At 48.5% G+C, this 20,125-nt stretch overlaps 1 protein-coding gene across 2 annotated transcripts; it reads right to left on the reverse strand.

The window, feature by feature from the left end:
* Positions 1-3,154: 3,154 nt before the first annotated feature.
* On the reverse strand, positions 3,155-14,748 carry pik3r4 (phosphoinositide-3-kinase, regulatory subunit 4). 2 transcript variants are annotated; one of them, XM_017309380.2, is made up of 21 exons: positions 14,411-14,748; positions 12,757-13,491; positions 12,542-12,675; positions 11,780-11,990; positions 11,355-11,714; positions 11,143-11,277; positions 10,406-10,627; positions 10,165-10,338; positions 9,844-9,989; positions 9,575-9,778; positions 8,725-8,926; positions 8,396-8,487; positions 8,037-8,259; positions 7,793-7,958; positions 7,522-7,686; positions 5,539-5,750; positions 5,331-5,462; positions 5,160-5,260; positions 4,997-5,085; positions 4,078-4,198; positions 3,155-3,726 (listed from the first exon to the last, which is right to left on the reverse strand). In XM_017309380.2, the coding sequence occupies exons 2-21, from the start codon at positions 13,472-13,474 to the stop codon at positions 3,556-3,558; spliced, it is 3,978 nt and encodes a 1,325-aa protein (XP_017164869.1). In that variant the 5' UTR covers positions 13,475-13,491; positions 14,411-14,748; the 3' UTR covers positions 3,155-3,555. The 2 variants fall into 2 exon arrangements, with proteins under 2 accessions (XP_017164869.1, XP_008428851.1); XM_008430629.3 differs by having other exon boundaries at positions 8,396-8,490.
* Positions 14,749-20,125: the final 5,377 nt, after the last annotated feature.

Below are 20,125 nucleotides of genomic sequence, written 5' to 3' on the forward strand. Positions count from 1 at the left end.
TCCAACATGGCCGCCCTCCGTTACCAGCGGCCTCGTGCATAAAACGCTGCGCAGGTTTGACACTAAAACTTTGCGGACAGAAAGTTCTGAAAAGTGCGGCGCACCTTTCCTTTACTAACCCTAATCAGCGGGAAACAGCTGCTGCTCCGCCTCCATAAATACATATTAATGTAAATTAGTATAAATACCTGGAAGTCTGTCGCCAGGTGAAGCAGTAACCATGGCAACCATCCTGGCTAACAGCAGCATAAGTATTTATAATAATTGTATATTTTATTTAAAAGCTCATAATGTCACCTCAGAAATAAAAACACATTTTAAAGAAAATAAAACATAAAGATCCTGCAAACGCCTGTTAGAACAGCAGCAAACCTTCAGCAGGGCAGACAGAGAGTCAGAGGGCCTCTGGGGGAAACTGGACGTTTGTTAATAAGTTACAGAATAAAGATGCTTCATGTCCATAAGGCTCATTCACAGAGCGGGAGGCTGCAGCTGGACCGGTACCGGTACCGCCCGGCTCCTGCTCCAAGTTCTGCTCAGACCCAGGAGGATCAGTCTGGATGAAGCTAATCACCAATAAACCATCAGATCAATCTGATCAGTGATCAATCCTCCCTCTGGATCCTCCATCTGAGCTCCACAGGAAGCTGCTCACCTGGACCAGCTGCTGCTTCCTGTGGCTGCAGACGCACCTGGACCAGCTGCTGATCAACCTGTTGGTTGTTCAACCAGCAGCTTGGAGTGAATCAGCTGATCAGCCCGTTTCCTCCCGTCAGTCAGGATGAAACGACCCACAGACGCATTTCCTGAGCTTCACGTCCTACTGAGGTTTTCAGTATTTATTTATTGTAGCTTATAGTCTGAGGATAAACGTGGTTCAGTTCATCGTTTAAACAAGATGTTAAAATCAGGTTTGGTGCTTCTGGGTCTGAATAACTGGTCAGACTTCAGTGTTCATGTTGTCCACAGAAAGTTTGTTTCTGCTGCACATTTTCACCCAGAGATAAAATGTTTATATTTACACAAAGTTCATTTTTATTCAAGCCGACTTGTGTGTAAAATATGGGACGTAACTTTGTTGTGCGCAGCTTCATGCATGAGCAGTGGCGGAGCCAGAGGGGGGGCCAAGGGGGCCAGTGCCCCCCCTGTCATCTGATTGGCCCCCCAGTGGCCCTCCCTGATGATTGACATGTAACAGCACCAGGTTATTCCTGTACGTTATTTGGAATCATTCTAAGTCAACCTAATATCTAAAGAAGAAAACAATAATAAATATATGAAAAGAAAATGTGTAAAAGTTGATATAAGTCCATGTGACATAAATAAATAGATTTTCATCACCAGCCTCCTTTATACTCATAACAACAAGCTGATCTTCTTCTCCTGGGTGTTTCAGTTGCTGCTGTGGTGAAACTCAAAGGCTAAAGCTCTTCATACCTGGTGGTGATGGTAAAACACCAATAAGTTATTTATTGATCCTCCGCAAAAAAGAGAAAAACCTGAAGAGGAACCACAATGTTCTAGTTTGGATCAGAGGGTTGGAGGTTTTTCGTTGTCCGTCAAAGAAAAAAATCATTTTATTTCCGTTTGTAGTCATCAAACGAAACATTTATTATTTCTCTGTTGGAACGTTTTTGAAATCAGGTAACATTTCAGGAAATGAGGTGATTAGCAGAACTCTGATCGGTTCCTGATCGGTTCCTGATCGGTTCCTGATTGGTTCCTGATCGGTTCCTGATTGGTTCCTGATTGGTTCCTGATCGGTTCCTGATTGGTTCCTGATTGGTTCTGATCGGTTCCTGATCGGTTCCTGATCGGTTCCTGATCGGTTCCTGATCGGTTCCTGATCGGTTCCTGATTGGTTCCTGATCGGTTCCTGATCGGTTCCTGATTGGTTCCTGATTGGTTCCTGATCGGTTCCTGATTGGTTCCTGATTGGTTCTGATCGGTTCCTGATCGGTTCCTGATCGGTTCCTGATCGGTTCCTGATCGGTTCCTGATCGGTTCCTGATTGGTTCCTGATCGGTTCTGATCCCGCATCACTTCCTCCAGAAGCGGATCAGCTGCTGGACGCTCCAGAGCCTCTGGTCCGTTAAAGCGTCCAGATCAGAGGTGATTCTCTGACAGATATTGTTCTAATAATGATTAATAATGATTAATAATGATTAATAATGATTAATAATGATTAATAATGATTAATAATGATTAATAATGATTAATAATGATTAATAATGAGCTCCACGATGTTCTCTGTGCGTAAAGTTAAACTGTCTGAGCACCAAGTGGTCAGCTGACTGGACAGAAACCAGTGAACTGCTCTCTGTTCTCATCAAGACGAGGTGAGGAGGGAATCTGTCATGTTAACTCAGTTTCTACTGGTTTGGTTTTTAAAACACCATTAACTCAGCAGTGTAACTATATATTGTATGTTTGTCGCCTCATGTGTGATTAACTGGAGCATTTATTGCTCTGCGCTGGTTTCTAACGGATCTGGACTTTAATTTCTTTCCTCTCTCAACAGTCAGCTGTTATTCCTCTATTTAAACTACAATAAGTAGATCATAACATTCTCTTTAGCTTTTCTCTGTGTGCTGCAAACTCATTAAATGTAAACTCATGAGAAGCCGAACCTCCATCAGGTCCATTCTGGTCCGATCAGAAATATTGTTACCTGTCCAATCAGAGCTTCCTAACCAAGGTGTCCGTAACTCTTCAACACGCTGTCAGCTCCCGGTCAGAAAGACATTTAGTTCAGTCCATGAGATGATATTCAGAAATATCTTTTATTGATTCTAGTTTCCTCTGTGATGAATCTGTGTAAAGTCCATCATGTCTCCATGAGCTCCAGTCAAAGTTGTTAATTATAACATGTCAAATGACAGAGGGGCTTAAAAAATAACCAAATATTCAGTTTGGTTATTTTTTAAAATTATATATATGTGCACACACACATTTAAAATTTTGCCCCCCAGCGGTAGTCTTGGCCCCCCCTTTGCCCCCCCAACTTTAAAAGTCTAGCTCCGCCACTGTGCATGAGGCGCCAGGAGTTTATCTATCATGTGAAGGATTCAGTTTCAAACTTGGGCTTTCAAAGTAAAGCTCACAGATTCTCTTCAAAATAAGAGTCTGGCTTCTTTATTAAATACGAATGAGCTGGAAAGAAGGAAGTGGGATTTTATTTCTCTTGAAGATGGTTCTGAATTATTCCAGAACGTCTGATTAACAAACCAGTTTCACATCAGTTAGACAAAACAAAGCGACTCATGATGAACAGAACCAGAACCGGGTCGAGCTGCAGGGAGTCTCTTTAAACGGAACCCAGATGGTGCTGATGACATGCAGAACCAAGACGTCCGGATCAACATCGAGACCGGACCTTCAGGCGAGTCAGAACCCGGCTCATTCGCTGGTCTGATTGGTTAGAACAGAACCAGAACCGGGTCCATCCACAGCTCACCTCCATATTCTGGGATAAGTTGCATTAGGATAAAGCAGGAGAGGAAGAGGAAGTCTGACGTCAGAAAAACCCTTCAAAATAAAAGCCGGTCCACGTCTTCACTTCCACACTTTGACTATGCCGTCTCTGGACGAGGTGACGATGAAGCCCTGCGTCGTCTGGAAGGTGGCGATGTCGGTGATGATGTCATGATGGCCAACAGGAAGTGACTCCAGGCCTCGGCGAGGCGAGTCCTCGGCGGCGCCGCTCTTCTGTTTGCTGTGGATCTCCTGCAGGGACATGAGGAGACAACATGGCCACTCTGTGTGTGTATGTGTATACTTGTTTTCATGCATAAGCGGGGCCTCCATCACCAGTTTCACCCACAAACTGAGGTCATTGTGAGAAGCGGGGACGTTTCTCTGGTCCTTTCCTCTCAGATTTACTGCGCTCTACATCAGTTGGCTCTACAAGTATGGGTCTTTTAATGTAATTTTCTGTTGTTGAAGATTTAATTTTAGCTAATTTACAGTGATGTCGGCCCACCCAGGAACTACCATCAGGTTTCACAAGCTGCTGTTTAATTGGAAATCAACCCAGCTGGAGCTACGGAGCGACTCCAGCTGGTTTGGGTTCTTTACCTGAACCACTTCGGTTCCCTCGATGATCTTACGGCTGTAGAGGACAGACGGACAGTGCAGCGAGTCGTGGGCTCCGCCCGCCACGATGTACGACCGCTCCGGGTACGCCAGGTCCCAGAACCTGAACAGAACCAGGCAGTGAACAGAACCAGGCACTGAAAACAGAACCTGAACAGAACCAGGCACTGAAAACAGAACCTGAACAGAACCAGGCAGTGAAAACAGAACCTGAACAGAACCAGGCAGTGAAAACAGAACCTGAACAGAACCAGGCACTGAAAACAGAACCTGAACAGAACCAGGCAGTGAAAACAGAACCTGAACAGAACCAGGCAGTGAAAACAGAACCTGAACAGAACCAGGCAGTGAAAACAGAACCTGAACAGAACCAGGCACTGAAAACAGAACCTGAACAGAACCAGGCAGTGAAAACAGAACCTGAACAGAACCAGGCAGTGAAAACAGAACCTGAACAGAACCAGGCACTGAAAACAGAACCTGAACAGAACCAGGCACTGAAAACAGAACCTGAACAGAACCAGGCAGTGAAAACAGAACCTGAACAGAACCAGGCAGTGAAAACAGAACCTGAACAGAACCAGGCACTGAAAACAGAACCTGAACAGAACCACCTGGTTAAAAGCTGCTGAGGTTTGAATCGTTTTCTGCAGAATCTGGTTGTTTATGCTGTGAAGACCGGGACCAGGACCGGTTCTGATGGTCCATATGGTTCTGATTAGATTACTCTATGCAGCAGCTGCAGAACTCCCGACCCGGTTCTAATTAAACCCTCAGACAGTTTTAAGGAGCAGAACAACCGAAACATTTCCCTTTTGGCCTCCAGTTTGACATCAACACGTCAGAACCGGCCGGTTCGATGTTCCGGTCCGATCTCTACGGATCCAGAGGTTCTGCTCACCTGATCCTCATGTCGGACCCGGCCGTCAGCAGCAGAGGGTTCCCGTCGGCCGGGCTGCAGTAGATCCCGTGGACGCTGTGAGGAGATGGCTGCAACACAAAGCAAGACGTCAGAACCGCTGCAGGACCGGACCTGGACCCGGACCGGACCGGACCGGACCCACCTGCATCTCAGAGAGCGGCGGGGCGGAGCTGGCCCACAGCGTGAACTTCCTGTCCCCGGTCTCCATGTCCCAGATGGACACCTCGTTGTTCCCCTGGACGGCTGCAGAGACACAGACAGGCGGTGAGACGGGTTCTCCTTCGGACCGACCCGGTTCTGAGGCGGCGCCGACCTGCGATCACCGACGACTGGTACAGCGGGTGCATGAGCAGCCGGCGGACACGGGCCCGGGCCGGGTGGGAGTGGTTGGAGATGGGGAGCTGGAACCGCATATCCCAGCATGCCATGGTGCCGCTGCTCGTACCTGCGGGGAGAAACAAAGCGGCTCGGTCACCGGGGAAACGGACCAGAACCAGGAAGGCTCCCGGACCGGGACGGACCCAGGCAGAGCCAGCACTGGTGCACGTCCACGCTGAAGGAGGTGATGAGGCCGAGCCGCAGGTCGTGCCGCAGCGTCCAGGCGTTGCAGTTGGAGCGCAGGTCCCAGCCCACCAGGCCGCCGTTCACCGTGGCGTAGGCCAGCACCGACTGGGCGCCGCTGTGGAAGTGGTGCACGTCCACAGCGCAGCCGTCTTCCTGCAGGTCCAGAGTCCTGGAACCACACGGAACCAGAGGAAAACATTCATTCGGTTTTTTACTTTCAGCCATTTTGGATCTGATGTCTCAGGTCATCATATTTACTCCTTATCGTTTGGCAGGAAGCGGACACTTCTTAAAAGATCATTTATTAATTTAATGTCTGTGCAGCAGATGGCGCTACTTCCCCCTGAGCAAAGCTGCAAAGGAGCCTCACTGCTGGAATAAGAAAATGATGTTTGGTTTTTAACGAGTGTTAAAGATGGGAGAGGTGGTGGGTTCGCCAACAGCAGAGCTACGTTTCAGTTAGCATTTCTGCTAACTGAAGCTCTAATTTTCTGGGTTGTTTTGTAAACTTTCAGCTGAATCAAGTTTGAAATTGTGTTAAAGCAGCTGGACATTTATGTTCAGGCTCTTATTCTGAAGTTCTGCGTCCTGTGGAGCAGCAATGATGTTTATTATTGTATCAGACCACAACCATAAAACCGAAGCAGGACTGAAAGGTTCGATCTGGAGGTCGGGTGTAGCTGCACGTTACGCTTCAACATGGTTAAAATTAGCGCTTTAGCGTTAGCTTCCACTGCAGTGGAGCAAAATGAATGTCAAACTGACCTTTAGAGGGTTTCGCCTATATTCATATGAATATATATTCATATCAATATATATTTATATAAATATATATTTATATAAATATATATTCATATAAATATATATTTATATAAATATATATTCATATAAATATATATTTATATGGAAGGATGTCCATCAAACATCTCCTGGTATGTCTTGGTGATATTAAAACTTGGTTGGCCCTGAACTTTTTAAATTTTAATGAAAACAGAGGTGATGGTGTTTGGACCCAGTGGCTCCTGTGAGTCCTCCTCTGTTGACCTTTGACCCTTGGCGGTTTATTTTAAACCTGTTATTACAGATCTTGGTTTTAAGGTGATTGTAAACTGGACAGCCAGATCAGAGCCGTGGTTAAGTCCAGCTTTTATCCTTTAAGGCGATGGGCGTCAGTGAAATCTTTTCTTTCCATGTTGAAACATGATCCAGGCTTTTATTTCCACTCGGTTGGATTCCTGTAACTCCCTTCATCTGGGAGTCAGTCAGTCGCTGCAGCTGGTTCAGATGCTGCTGCACCACTTTTAACAGGAACTGGACAGAGGGAGCATGTGACCCCTGACCCCTGACCTGGCCTCACTTCACTGGCTGCCTGTATATTTTAGGATTCATTTTAAAATTCTTATGTTTGTTTTTAAATCACTGCATAATCTTGCCCCGGCTGACCTCTGAGCTTCTTCACCCCTACTGACCCCATCGGTCTCTCAGGTCCAGCTGCTCCTGGAGGTCCAGAGGTCCAGGAGGCTCAGAGGGTCAGAGCTTCTCTGTCCTGGGCCCAAAGTTATGGACCAACTTGCCTTGGCAGGTCAGAGACGCCCCTTCACTGTTTAAAGCTCGTCTTAAACCATCTATTCTACGTGGGGATCTGGTTTACAGCAGGATCTAGTTTACAGCAGGATCTAGTTTTAAACTGTAAGTCTTTTATTTTTTATGTTGTGTTTTAATGTCCAGCACTTTGTATCAGCTGTGGTTGTTTTTAAAGTGCTTTATAAATAAAGTTGGTTTGATATATGAATATAATATATTCATATAAATATGAATAATAATATAAATATATATTCATATATAACTGAGCATTCAGCAGCAGATGTTTGTGTCCTGATGGCCAAAACCATCTCCATGTAGAGTGTTGGGTTCTGGACCTTACGGGTTCTGGACCTTACCGGCTCTGGAACGGCTGAACTTTGGGAGATTTGGGAGGCTTGTTGGCTTCCACGGCCAGCAGCTGGATGGATCCGTTGTCGGACGCCACGGCTAAAAAATGCGAGCCCTGGCAGAAGGTCAGCGTCTTCACGTGACCCCCGATACGGGAGTAGGTCAGCACGGACCTGCAGGAACACGGAGAGACGGTCCGGATCATTCAGAACCGATCCATGGGACTGGAAAGGTCATGTTCTGCCTGTAGGAGGCAGAGGTGAGTCTGGATGCTCCCACCTGGTGGTGGTGGTCTTGCCCTCCATCTTCTGACTGTCCCAGACTTTGACTGAGCCGTCGTTGGACGCCGTGGCGAAGATGGAGTGTTCGTCCGAGACGCGGATTCTGTTGACGGCCGCTTTGTGTTCGTGCAGGTGGGCCACCAGCAGACCCTTGGGGTGCCAGCCTGAAACGGAGCCAGGCGTCAGACGGCTGCAGCTGGACCGCAGCGCCCCCTGGCTGCAGCCAGGTGTGCAGGTGTTACCTGGAGGAGGCGGCCGGCTCTCCCACTCGGCGCTCTCCATCATGTGCTTGGCCATGCGCTCGGCGCTGCACTGCTCCCTCTTCTGCTGCAGCAGCTGCTGCAGCTCCGCCTTGCAGGTGTTGATGCGGCGCTGGTAGGCGGGGCCGCTGGCCACCGCCTGCTGCACGGGTGGCGTCGGAGCCGCAGTCGACTTCCTGGCCTGGTTACCAGAGCCGTCGGCGGACTGAGGGAGAGCAGGAAGCTTTAAAGATCATCACTGAACAGAACCGGAACAAACGGGTCGTGTTGCTCTGATCCAGCCACAAACCACACAGAGGAAGGGGCGGAGTTACAGTGAGGGGCGGGGTTACCGCGGTTACCGTGGAGGGCTGCGTGGCCGGCGGGTCCTGAGATCCAAACATGCTCTTCCACTCCTCGTTCATGGCCGAGTCCTGCTTGGTGTGTTTCCTCGCTGCTGGGACCAACAAGAGAACCTGATCAGAACCGGGTTCTGGACCAGAACCGGGTTCTGGACCAGAGATTGGCCCACATGGACGCCTCCAGCTGTCCGCCTCATTAATGATCCACAGATAATCAAACCAAGCACAGCTCAGAACCAGAACAGAGACCCTGCAGGTTCTGGTTCCAGATCCATCTGAGCCGCTGCTGCAACCAGAAACACAAGAACCGGATCAGAACCGTTTCCCACCTCTCTTGTCGTCAGACTCTGTCTTGGGTTTGACCAGGTCCACCTGGCGGCCCGTGATGCCCAGCGTGCCCAGGTCGATGACCCCCGTCTGCCCCGCGTCCCCCAGGTGTCCCGCGTCCCCCATGTTGGCCTTGGCCTTGTTGGACTTCAGCATGAAGTCTTTGAGAGCCAGAAGCTTGTCCTCCTCGGCCTCCGTCATGCCCTGGACAGGAACACGCTGAGGTTTAATTCATGGGAACTGGGAAAAGGTTTAAGTTCTGGGTCGTTTCGGGTCAGTCTGGGTCGGTTTGATCACAGAACCAGAACGACTCTGTAGATCTGAGACTGATCAGAGTTCTGAGCTTCAGAGCATCTGGACCGTTCTGAAACACACTGAACCACAGCATGTAGAGAAAGCTAATGCTAACACGCTAAAGCGCTAATGCTAACACGCTACAAAGCTAATGCTAATGCGCTACAAAGCTAATGCTATCACACTACAAAACTAATGCTAGCATGCTACAAAACTAATGCTAGCATGCTACAAAGCTAATGCTAACGCGTCACAAAGGTAATGCTAACGTGCTAACGCGTCACAAAGGTAATGCTAACGCACTACAAAGCTAATGCTATCGCGCTACAAACTAATGCTATCGCGCTACAAAACTGATGCTATCGCGCTACAAAGCTAATGCTATCGCACTACGACACTAATGCTAGCACGCTACAAAGTTAATGTGCTACTAAGCTAATGCTATCGTGCCACTAAGCTAATGGTGGCGCACTAGAAAACAAATGCTATCGCGCTACCAAGCTAATGCTAGCGCGCTGTATCATCCTGGTACAGACTCTCCAGAGCAGCTGTCCTGACCTGCGACAGAAGCTTCTTCAGCAGCTGAGCGATGGCCGGGTCATCCGGAGTCGGACACTCCGGGATGGAGCCGGATCTCTTCTTCTGCCGCAGCAGCAGGTGTCGGAACAGGCTGCCGATGTCTTTGGAGCGCAGGGCGTAGTCGAAAATGGAGCGGCTGACCGGCTCCTTCAGGACGCTCAGCAGGACCAGCTCCTTATCGATCTGAGAGGAGACGGGCGCGTGAGGAGGGGGAGGAGGAAGAGCAGGAGGGCGAGGAGGACACGCACCTGGATGATGGGCTGGGTGACGAACGGGGTCAGGTGAGGCATCAGCTTGCAGTAGACGTCGGCCACGTTGAGGTGCTGCGCCACCACGGTGATGAAGCCCACAGCGCCGTAGCGGATCCACAGGTTGGGGTGGCACAGGAAGGGAGCTACGGCAAGCAGAGCAGGACAAGTTAGAGCCCAGAGACAGAGGGGCGTGGCCAGGTGTGGAGCGGTGAGCAGGGCTGAGAAGCACTGATCTCAGCTTTCCGCTGCTTCCTAAAGCAGCGATGAATCTTTTCTCAGCTCGGCTGCGATGCAGAGCGAGAGGAGCCGCCATCTTACCGATGTCACTGACGAACTCGTAGATGTGCGGTTTCTGCAGCAGCCCCAGCTGGCACATGCAGGTCAGCGCGTTCAGAGCTTTGAAGATGACGAACTCCTCAGTGTCACTCAGTCCCTGCTGCAGCAGCGGCTTCAGGATGGACGAGCTCTGCCAGCCCACGTACGCCGCCACACCTTCAACACGACACAGCGTTAGTGTGCAGCCAGGAGCCGCCGCGCCGCGCCGCCACCGGCTCCTCACCCACAATGCTGTCGAAGAACGCCCCCCGCAGGTGCCAGTCGTTCTTGTCGTTCAGGAAGGTGATCATGTGGGACAGCAGCACGTCGTTGGCCTTCTGCCTGCCGAAGAACACGCACAGCCGCGTGATGCCGTTCTCCATCAGCGTCTGCTTCACGATGTTCTCCGAGTCGCTGAGCAGCGTCACAACCTTCTGCTGCACCATCTCATGCAGCGCCTGCAGCTCTGAGGTCACAAACACACAGCGGCGGATCAGTGTGGCTAACGGGTCGTGGCTAACGGGTCGTGGCTAACGGGTCGTGGCTAACATGGTGTGGCTAACGGGTCAAGGCTAACAGGGTGTGGCTAACGGGTCGTGGCTAACGTGTGGCTAACAGGTAAAGGCTAACGGGTCGTGGCTAACGGGTCAAGGCTAACAGGGTGTGGCTAACAGGTAAAGGCTAACGGGTCGTGGCTAACGGGTCAAGGCTAACAGGGTGTGGCTATCGGGGTGTGGCTAACGGGTCAAGGCTAACGGGTCGTGGCTAACGGGTCGTGGCTAACGGGTCGTGGCTAACGGGGTGTGGCTAACGGGTCAAGGCTAACGGGTCGTGGCTAACGGGTCAAGGCTAACGGGTCGTGGCTATCGGGGTGTGGCTAACGGGTCAAGGCTAACAGGGTGTGGCTAACAGGTCATGGCTAACGGGTCGTGGCTAACGGGTTGTGGCTGACGGGTTGTGGCTGACGGGTCTAGGCGTCACCTGAGTCGTAGTTCTCGTTGGGGTGGCTGCTCTCCTCTGCGTCCTCTCCGCCCGGATCCTGCTCCGTGTTCACGTTGCTCTCCTGCACCAGCTCCAGGAAGCGCAGCGCGCTCTCCGCAAGGTGAGCGATGTTCTCTGCGCAGCGGGAGACAAACATGGAGACCTGAGACGCGGCTGGGAGCTGGGACTGCGATGCAGTCTGCAGCACAGACCTGCGTAGGCCAGCCTGACGATGGTGGCGTCGTCCTGGGCCAGGTGAGCGATGCCGGGCAGCACGTACTCCGGGTAGATGTTCACGTCGTTCCTCGGAACCTCCTTCACCAGCGCCAGCACCTTAGTGAGCGTGCGCACGGCCTGGGCGCGCACGCGGGGAACCGGGTCATTGCAGAAGTGCAGCAGGTATGGCGTGATGCGGTCCAGCAGGATGTCGACGCCCAGCCGCGGCGCCAGGTGCAGGACGAGCTCCAGTGCCGCCAGCTTGGAGTCGCAGGAGTGCAGCGTCTGCAGGCAGGAAGTGATGACGGAGACGAGCACCACGAGGCCCTGCTCCTCCTGGCAGGAAGAGGAGGAGCCTGGAGGAGAGGCGGGCCGTCAGACAGGAACAGGAAGTGCGGCGACAGGAAGCGGACGGGCTCACCTCCCCGCAGGTTCAGCAGGATGTTGTCCAGGTCCTTTCGGATCACCAGGATGCGTTCGTCTGCAGACTGGAACGTCTCCTTGGCGAACTGAGCCATGTAGGGCTGCAGGAAGCTGTAGAAGATGTCGGGGAACGCGCTTCCTCTCTGCTGCTTCAGGTGCTCCTCGGCAGAAAGACGCTTCTCCGGCTCGCGCTGAACCATCTGGGCCACCTGCAGAACAAGATGGCGGCCGCGCGTTTCCAACCTGCTGACTCAGCCCCACTTTCTCCGTTTCACAACAAACTAACCACAAATCTAAAGCGAGAAACGAGCGGCTTTGTTGCATTTATGCATAGAAGAAAATCCCTTAGTGACCCATTTGGCCCGTCTGCAGAAAACAGCAGAAGTTTAGATTCTGCTGAAACATTTTTATTCATGACAGGGAAGAAGCATCGTCTGGGTTAAAGTTCCTCCCTGCAGAACTCTGGAGGAAACCTCTGGGCGGCTTCAACAGTACCAGACCACAAAGGCCTGGAGGAGGCAACTGGGTCAACGGTTCTGTTGGACTAGTGATCGCAACACAACCGTTTTTACTGGAGACCAAATTCATCTGGAAGTTCAGATCCAGAAATCAGAGTTTCCTCTCAGATCACGATGAAGGGACAGAAACCTTTGGGTCAGGCATGCTGATGTGACCTTTGACCCTGAATTAAACCATTGGGACCAGCCTGGAACCCAGTCAGACCTTCACCTGTGTCGGATCAGAACCGGCCCATGCCTACCAGCTCGCGGATGCTCTGGTCCTCGATCTTCAGCAGGACCTGCTCGGCCTGGAAGTGTCCCTTGCGGTAGGCCAGCAGCTGGGACAGGTCGAAGAGCGGGACGCCCTCGGTGAAAAGCTCAGCGATCACGCAGCCTGGAACACACACACACACACGTTCCCGTTCAGCCTTCCAGCCGGGCCTCCGGGCCTTGGCCTCTCTCGTCGGGTCCGTACCTGCAGAGAAGATGTCCATGGCCGGCCGCAGCTCGCCTCGGCTGCGCTGGTTGTTGTTGGTCAGGTCCACCAGCGGCGTGTTCTGGTCGCTCTCTGTGGTGAACATGCTGCCGTCCACGAACCTCTCAGGGGCGATGTAGCATGTCCGGCGCCTGGACGTGTCGAAGAAGTAGTTGAAGTCGGCGGGGTTGTCCTCGGGCAGGTAGGTGGGCTTGAAGCTGGCGAAGTCAGTGAGCAGCACCCAGTTCCAGCCAGTCACCATCACGTTCTCCGTCTTGATGTCGCCGTGGCGGACGCCGGCCTTGTGCGCCTGGTCCACGGCGGTGAGGATCTGGAAGGCGATCCAGCGCTTTTCCACATTGTTGAGGAAGGGCCGCGTGCTGATCCGATCGTACAAGTTGTCCCGGACAAACTGGCGGAACAAGATGGCGGCTTTCTCTGTCAGGGAGGTCTTCTGGAAGGGCAGGCAGTTCTGGCAGGAGTGCAGGCGGATCTTCAGCTCCTCCAGCTCCTGCTTGTAGCTGGTGAGCGGCAGCGATGGGTCCTGGATGGCGAACACCTTGACCACCACCAGGCCCTCGCGGTGCTTGGCGCGTGCCACCTTGAAGAAGCGCGTGCTTCCCAGGCTCTTGTCGTACTCGTGGTCGTGGATATCTGAGAAGTAGCTGTCCACAGAGAGGATCTGGGAGGGCGCAATGCCTGCCAGCTGGTTCCCCATCCCGCCACCGAGCCCGTCTGGGAGAGACGCCACAGGTCACACACTTTATTAAAGTAAACTCTGGACCTGCCTGGATGCTAATCTGGTCTTAATAGTTTTGAGTTTTTCATTACAGTTTATTTTTATTTTGTGATGATTTTTTGTTTATCTAATCGAGTTAGTTTTAATTCATTTTTGCTAGCTATCTTTAATTGTATATTGTTAAGTTTTAGCTTAGTTTTTATTAGTTATTGTAGTAGTTTTAGTTTTTTCATACTTTGCATGATTTTTACATTGATTGGGTAATAAATACTCAACAGAAGACTACATTTTCATTCTTGAACAGCCAGCTGGCTCTGGAGTTTCTCTGTAATTTACCAACAGCTGACATAAACAAACACATCAGTTTGTAAGGCGAAACAATTAAGTATATTATGTCTATAATTTTGTTTTGAATTAAAAAATAAATTAATAAAAATTATGTCTGTTTAATTTGGTCTGTTTTAATTTTATAAATACATGATACAGTTCCAATTAGTTATAGTTTCCCCCCATTATTTACCAAAGTTATTCATCACCTCCAAAAAAGTAACTTCAGCTTTTATAGGATCTTCTGTTTCTCAGTCCTATAAAAGCTGAAGTTTCTTTTTTCCTTCCACTCAACCTTCCAATAATATTTTTGGCTACTGCTCTCAGAAGACCTTTAGCAGCCTGTAGTCAGTGGCTACAGGTTGTGTTGGACTGAACCGAACATTTCTATATTAAATCCTTCAAAAGTTGTGCAATTCTATGATTAAATACTCAGAGGAAAATAAGTATTTAGACGTATATCAGAAACAAATCAGTTCAGCAGTTCTCTGGTTCCTCTGCGGAACCGGCCATCAGCGTCAGCTCCGCCTCAAAACGCTCGTTTACCAATAAATATGAATAATTCGTGAACAAAAGGTGTGACTTTACCGGTTTACTTTCAGATGTTTTCGAGTTGCCGCAGATCGCGTGACCAGTTCGCCGTTAGCTTTAGCTTGTTAGCATGAGCTAACCGTTTCTCCTTTTTCCGCCGGGGCTCTGATGCTAGCAACGGCTAGGAGATGCTAACCGCGTCAACCCGCGGGGCTTTAACTACTTCCGTTCCGCAGGCTTCACCATCTTCCGCCCCGCTCCGATTAGACCCCGGTAACCGTTAAAATGTGTTATTCTGCCGTAAAAGCCCCAGACTGGATCACAAAGCTGAGCGGCCAGCCGAGTCCAGCTGTTGTTATGAATCCGGGTCACAGTAGATGTGTGTTGTGGCGCCCTCTGCTGGGCAACATGTTCAGATCGTCTATTAGACAGATGAAGTACTCTGCACTTAGAGCAGAGGACAATGGAAGAGACTGGAGAGCATACGAATACAAAATTTTAATTCTGTATTTGGTTTCAATAAAAATTAATGTTGCATAAGTAGTACGTTTGTGTGGGTACGCCATTATGAAAGGCTTAGTCAAATCAAAGTAGAATATATTAGGACATTTAAAACTCCCGCTTAACCAGAATGCTGCATCAGCAAAAACAAGCTACAATTAATATTAAATATTACCAAATAAAATCAAACTAAAGTAAAAATTCAAAGAAAATCTTGCGATCTAAAAACCAGTGAATAAAGTTTTCATTTTTTAATTAATTCAAAAACATTTTATCCCGAGAGAGAGAGAAATAAAACAGTCAAGTTTATGTTTACGGCACATTTCAGGAACAAGGCAGTTCAAGGGGGCGCTATATTAAATTATCCGCGGTCTCCCGTTTTTATTTTCTTTTGAAATCTGTGATATATTTTCACCTTTAGGAAGGATTTTCTCTCTCAGCATGTATTTGAACTTCTCTCTTTTATTTACTTCAGCGCAGCTCACAGTTTTTAACCATTTCCGTAGCTTTCGGTGAACTTCTATTCTGCTCCTTAGTCGCATCTTTTCGGGCCTGCTGCTGCCTCTAGTGGCGAGGGGTGGTAACGCAACTAATCATTACTAACAGAATACCACAGCGTTTTTATTATTTACTCTGAATTTCGGCATTACTGGCACCGTAAAAGATAATTTATCTTATAAAGCACCATATTTCTTTTTTCCTTTTCTTAAGGATGTAGAGCTAATCAAATAACATAAATAAGACTTTTATGCATTATCTATATAACTTCATCAATTATAGGAGGAACAAAAGAATTAAGGAGACATGAAAAACAACATCAAATATAATAAAAAGACCATTTGAAATCTATATGTAAGAAATTTAATTGAACCCTAACACAGGTTGTTACAACCAGGGTTGTTAAGCAGATATAAGCAAAAATTCACATTTTTGTGTTTATGGTGCCATGTATTATTCTGAGAGACTTTTTTATTGGTAGAGTCTTGTATATAGGAAAAATTAAGATGAAACTATTTAGTCTATCAACATGGACATTTTCCTTCAACTCATCATATTCATAAAATCACATTATCAACAATTTGTGAATAGAGCCAAACACGCTATAGGTAAATGTTATTTAGTTTGGTTAAGAATAATTATTGCCCTGTCAATAAATGACGTCTAATCGATGTTCTTGCTGCCAGAGGAAACAGTAACACCTTCATGAGCTCAGAGGGTCAAACTGATGAATAATTAGGATGATCTGCTGAAATATTCATGCCGTCTTCCAGGTTCTTTCAGCAAACAGTTGAGACAGAGAGGTTTTTGGTTTCACCACCTGCTGCTATACCTGCTATTCAAAGTGTTTTTAAAGATTGTCTGTTAGTCTGCAGCTCATGTGACCAAACCAGCCGAGGAGATGAAAAGTTAAAACTTTAGTTAAAATGTTTAGTTTTAACATTTTAACTCAACAACCTCTAGTTGTGTTAAACTAGAAGTTGTTCACAACCTCAAGTTGTGTCACCCCAAGATCACTGGGTCTTAAAAGGTAGAGTCTCAGAGATCAGTTCTTAAAAATGTAGTCGGTGTTTCAGCAAAGTCGAGCTGACTGTCCAGGAACGACACAAGGAATTTAAAATTTGCCACATTTTCAACAGGTTGGCCACCAAGAGAAACTTTAATCACTTTCAGGTCTTGTTTGTCATTTAATTATCTCTACTTCATTAAGAAAATGAAAAGGTGTGTTCTTTTGTGAGGGAATTTATCTTTTACCATTTCCAAATAAGGTAAGAGACCGACAGTGGTCCGTCCCACTGCTTCCTGTTTGCTGCAGCGAGGTGGACTTGGTTCTGATGGAGAAGGCAGACCCATCCAGTGGTGGAGAAAGTACTCAAAAAATGTACTTAAGTAAAAGTAAAACTACCACATTAACATTTATACTTAAGTAAAAGTAAAAAAGTCCTGGCTTTTAAAAATACTTAAGTATTAAAAGTACTTGCTGAATGATACCTAATCGCTAATATCATTAAGTGAACCGATCGTATTTAATTTTAATAAATTAGAAATGTGCCATTTTAATGAACAGCCACAGATTAAGCATGTTGTGTTTACTCTGTAACATAGTTTAAACTTGGATATGTGATTCTATGCATCATCATTTCAGGGATGGAAACATCTGGTCTCCTGTCCTAACAGCATGAACTTCACTTTTTTTTGCCACTAGTGGCTTTTATTTATAAAGAAATCCAACAGAAAGGGGATGGAAAGAAGGTGGGTGGGAGAGGACAGGCAACCGAGGAGCCGTGTAGCAGAGTTGTAGTCAAGACCACCGACCCAAGACCAAGTCTAGACCAGCTGCCCGCGCTACATGACACAAAAAAAGTTTTACCTATCAAAATTGCTTCTCAAATTGATCTGAAAGATTCACCTTCCCATAAAACACCTAGATATTAAATACTAAGAGCTGAAATAAATTTAATCAGTAAAGATCCATCCAGAAGAATCAGATCGTTCCTGAATGTCATCACTATATTGCACTTTGGTACCAGCGTTGTCCCATATCTGCGACACCTCAGTCAAAACCTCCACATAATAATTCAGCGCATGAGTGACAACTTTTTTTCATCGCAGATGCAACATGTGTCTCTGTACAGCTAGCTTAGCTAGCATCACGTCCACTTAGCTTACCTTTCTTTAAGCTTTCCTTCCAAGGCTGCGTTCACACTGCAGCCTGAAGTGACACAATTCCGATCGTTTTGACGTAATGCGACCTGTATCCGATCTTTTCATGGCAGTGTGAACAGCTCAAGTCGGATTCTTTCTCGAATGTGACCCATATCCGATGCGTATCCGATTCAATTGTCCAGGTCGCATTCATCCGAACTGAACGTCACTGTTTCTCAACAAATCTCAATATTCTGCGTCCTGATACGTGAAAGCGGCAAGAAAAACAACAACCATGACGGACTATATGATGATTAAGTTGTTAATATGTTGCTCCAGCCAGACAACAACTTCAAATACAAGCTAAGCTCCACCGTTAGCCTCCATGTTTACTTCCGCAAACACTGAGCTCTTCTTCTTCTCATGGCGGTTGGCAGAACACTGACGCTATGGCGCCCTCTGCTGCGCATGCGGGACACTTTCAGGTCGTTTGCCCGTTCACACTGCAGAACACATACAGGTCACATTTACTGGCTGTGTGAACGGCACCGGCAAAAAAAAATCGGAATTGGGTCACTTCAGTTTGCAGTGTGAACACAGCTGTGGCGCTAAAAGATGGACGAAGTCCCACCGTCTGTGAAAGCGAAGCTGCTGATTTTACATGTCGCCATATCTATGATTTATGCAGCTATTATATTACTGACATTAGACAGACATCTTCTCCCGCTCAGAGGAAACCACTGCGCATGTCTGGAGCTCCGCAGCGAGTAAAGGTGGAGCCGATGGGTGACAACAGACACTACGTCACGTTATTGCTGGGATTTTACGGCGCCACCTTAAATCCCTGAACTTCACATTTTAACGGAAGAAAAGAGCAACGAGACTTGGATGTAACGAGTAACGAGACAGTTTGTAGAAATGTAGTGAAGTAGAAAGTACAGATACTTACTGTAAAATGTAGTGGAGTAAAAGTAGAAAGTACCATTATTAAATCTACTTAAGTAAAGTACAGATACACGAAAACTGTACTTAAGTACAGTAACGAAGTACTTGTACTTCGTTACTTCCCACCACCACCATCCACCTTACATCACAGTGTAAGGTGGATGGAAAGAAATCGAAAACTAAAGTTAATTTCACCACCAGAACTGGCTTCACATAGAACTTCTTCTGTCTGTCAGCGGATCCAGTTCTGCTCCACCTGGATGAGGATCCTGCAGGTAAAGACGGAGTCCAGCCCTGAAGCTCTTCTGCTCCCGGGACAATGTCCTCCTTTCAGGACATCCTGGACCCAAAAGGTGCATTTCTCAGCCGAACGTCTGCCGGAGATTAAATCTGCCTCACAGATGAAGCAGGTCAAGGATTATTACAGAGTTCAGATTATATTTCACCTCCAAAACAATCCAGAAACAGCTAATGATGGCGATCCAAACAAAAAATACAGAATATTATGCACGAAGTCACCCAGGTCAGATTATCACTAAAAACTGTAATTGATCAATTTTATCCAGGATGAATAAATATTTCTGGCTTCAGCTGCAATAAAAAATGATTTTAAATTAATTTAAGCGAGTCGGAAAATCACAGTTAATAATTCTGTTTACAGCAACATATAAACATGACACACAGTCAAACCCAGAGTTTATTAAACTGCTCAGTTTCCTGCTTCTACAACAACCTGACAGGAACCGGGGGGTCATCAGCAGCAGCTCTGCAGGGTGGCCGCAGGGGGCAGCAGAGAGCCAGGGGCAACATTCAGCTCTGCAGGGGGCAGCAGAGAGCCAGGGGCAACATTCAGCTCTGCAGGGGGCAGCAGAGAGCCAGGGGCAGCATTCAGCTCTGCAGGGGGCAGCAGAGAGCCAGGGGCAGCATTCAGCTCTGCAGGGTGGCCGCAGGGGGCAGCAGAGAGCCAGGGGCAGCATTCAGCTCTGCAGGGTGGCCGCAGGGGGCAGCAGAGAGCCAGGGGCAGCATTCAGCTCTGCAGGGGGCAGCAGAGAGCCAGGGGCAACATTCAGCTCTGCAGGGGGCAGCAGAGAGCCAGGGGCAACATTCAGCTCTGCAGGGGGCAGCAGAGAGCCAGGGGCAACATTCAGCTCTGCAGGGGGCAGCAGAGAGCCAGGGGCAACATTCAGCTCTGCAGGGGGCAGCAGAGAGCCAGGGGCAGCATTCAGCTCTGCAGGGGGCAGCAGAGAGCCAGGGGCAACATTCAGCTCTGCAGGGGGCAGCAGAGAGCCAGGGGCAGCATTCAGCTCTGCAGGGGGCAGCAGAGAGCCAGGGGCAACATTCAGCTCTGCAGGGGGCAGCAGAGAGCCAGGGGCAGCATTCAGCTCTGCAGGGGGCAGCAGAGAGCCAGGGGCAGCATTCAGCTCTGCAGGGGGCAGCAGGGGGCAGCAGAGAGCCAGGGGCAGCATTCAGCTCTGCAGGGGGCAGCAGAGAGCCAGGGGCAGCATTCAGCTCTGCAGGGGGCAGCAGAGAGCCAGGGGCAGCATTCAGCTCTCCTGCGACCTGTGGCTATAAATGACTGCTAAGGTGTGAAGTGATTATGTTCTTTATTATATATATATTTTAATCAAACCATTTGAAAAAGCTAAGGTAAATAAAGTAATTCCTGTCCTGTGGTGTTTGTGA

The sequence above is a fragment of the Poecilia reticulata genome, chromosome 16 (genome assembly GCF_904066995.2).
Source record: "Poecilia reticulata chromosome 16, P_reticulata-male-v2, whole genome shotgun sequence".
Classification (NCBI taxonomy): domain Eukaryota; kingdom Metazoa; phylum Chordata; class Actinopteri; order Cyprinodontiformes; family Poeciliidae; genus Poecilia; species Poecilia reticulata.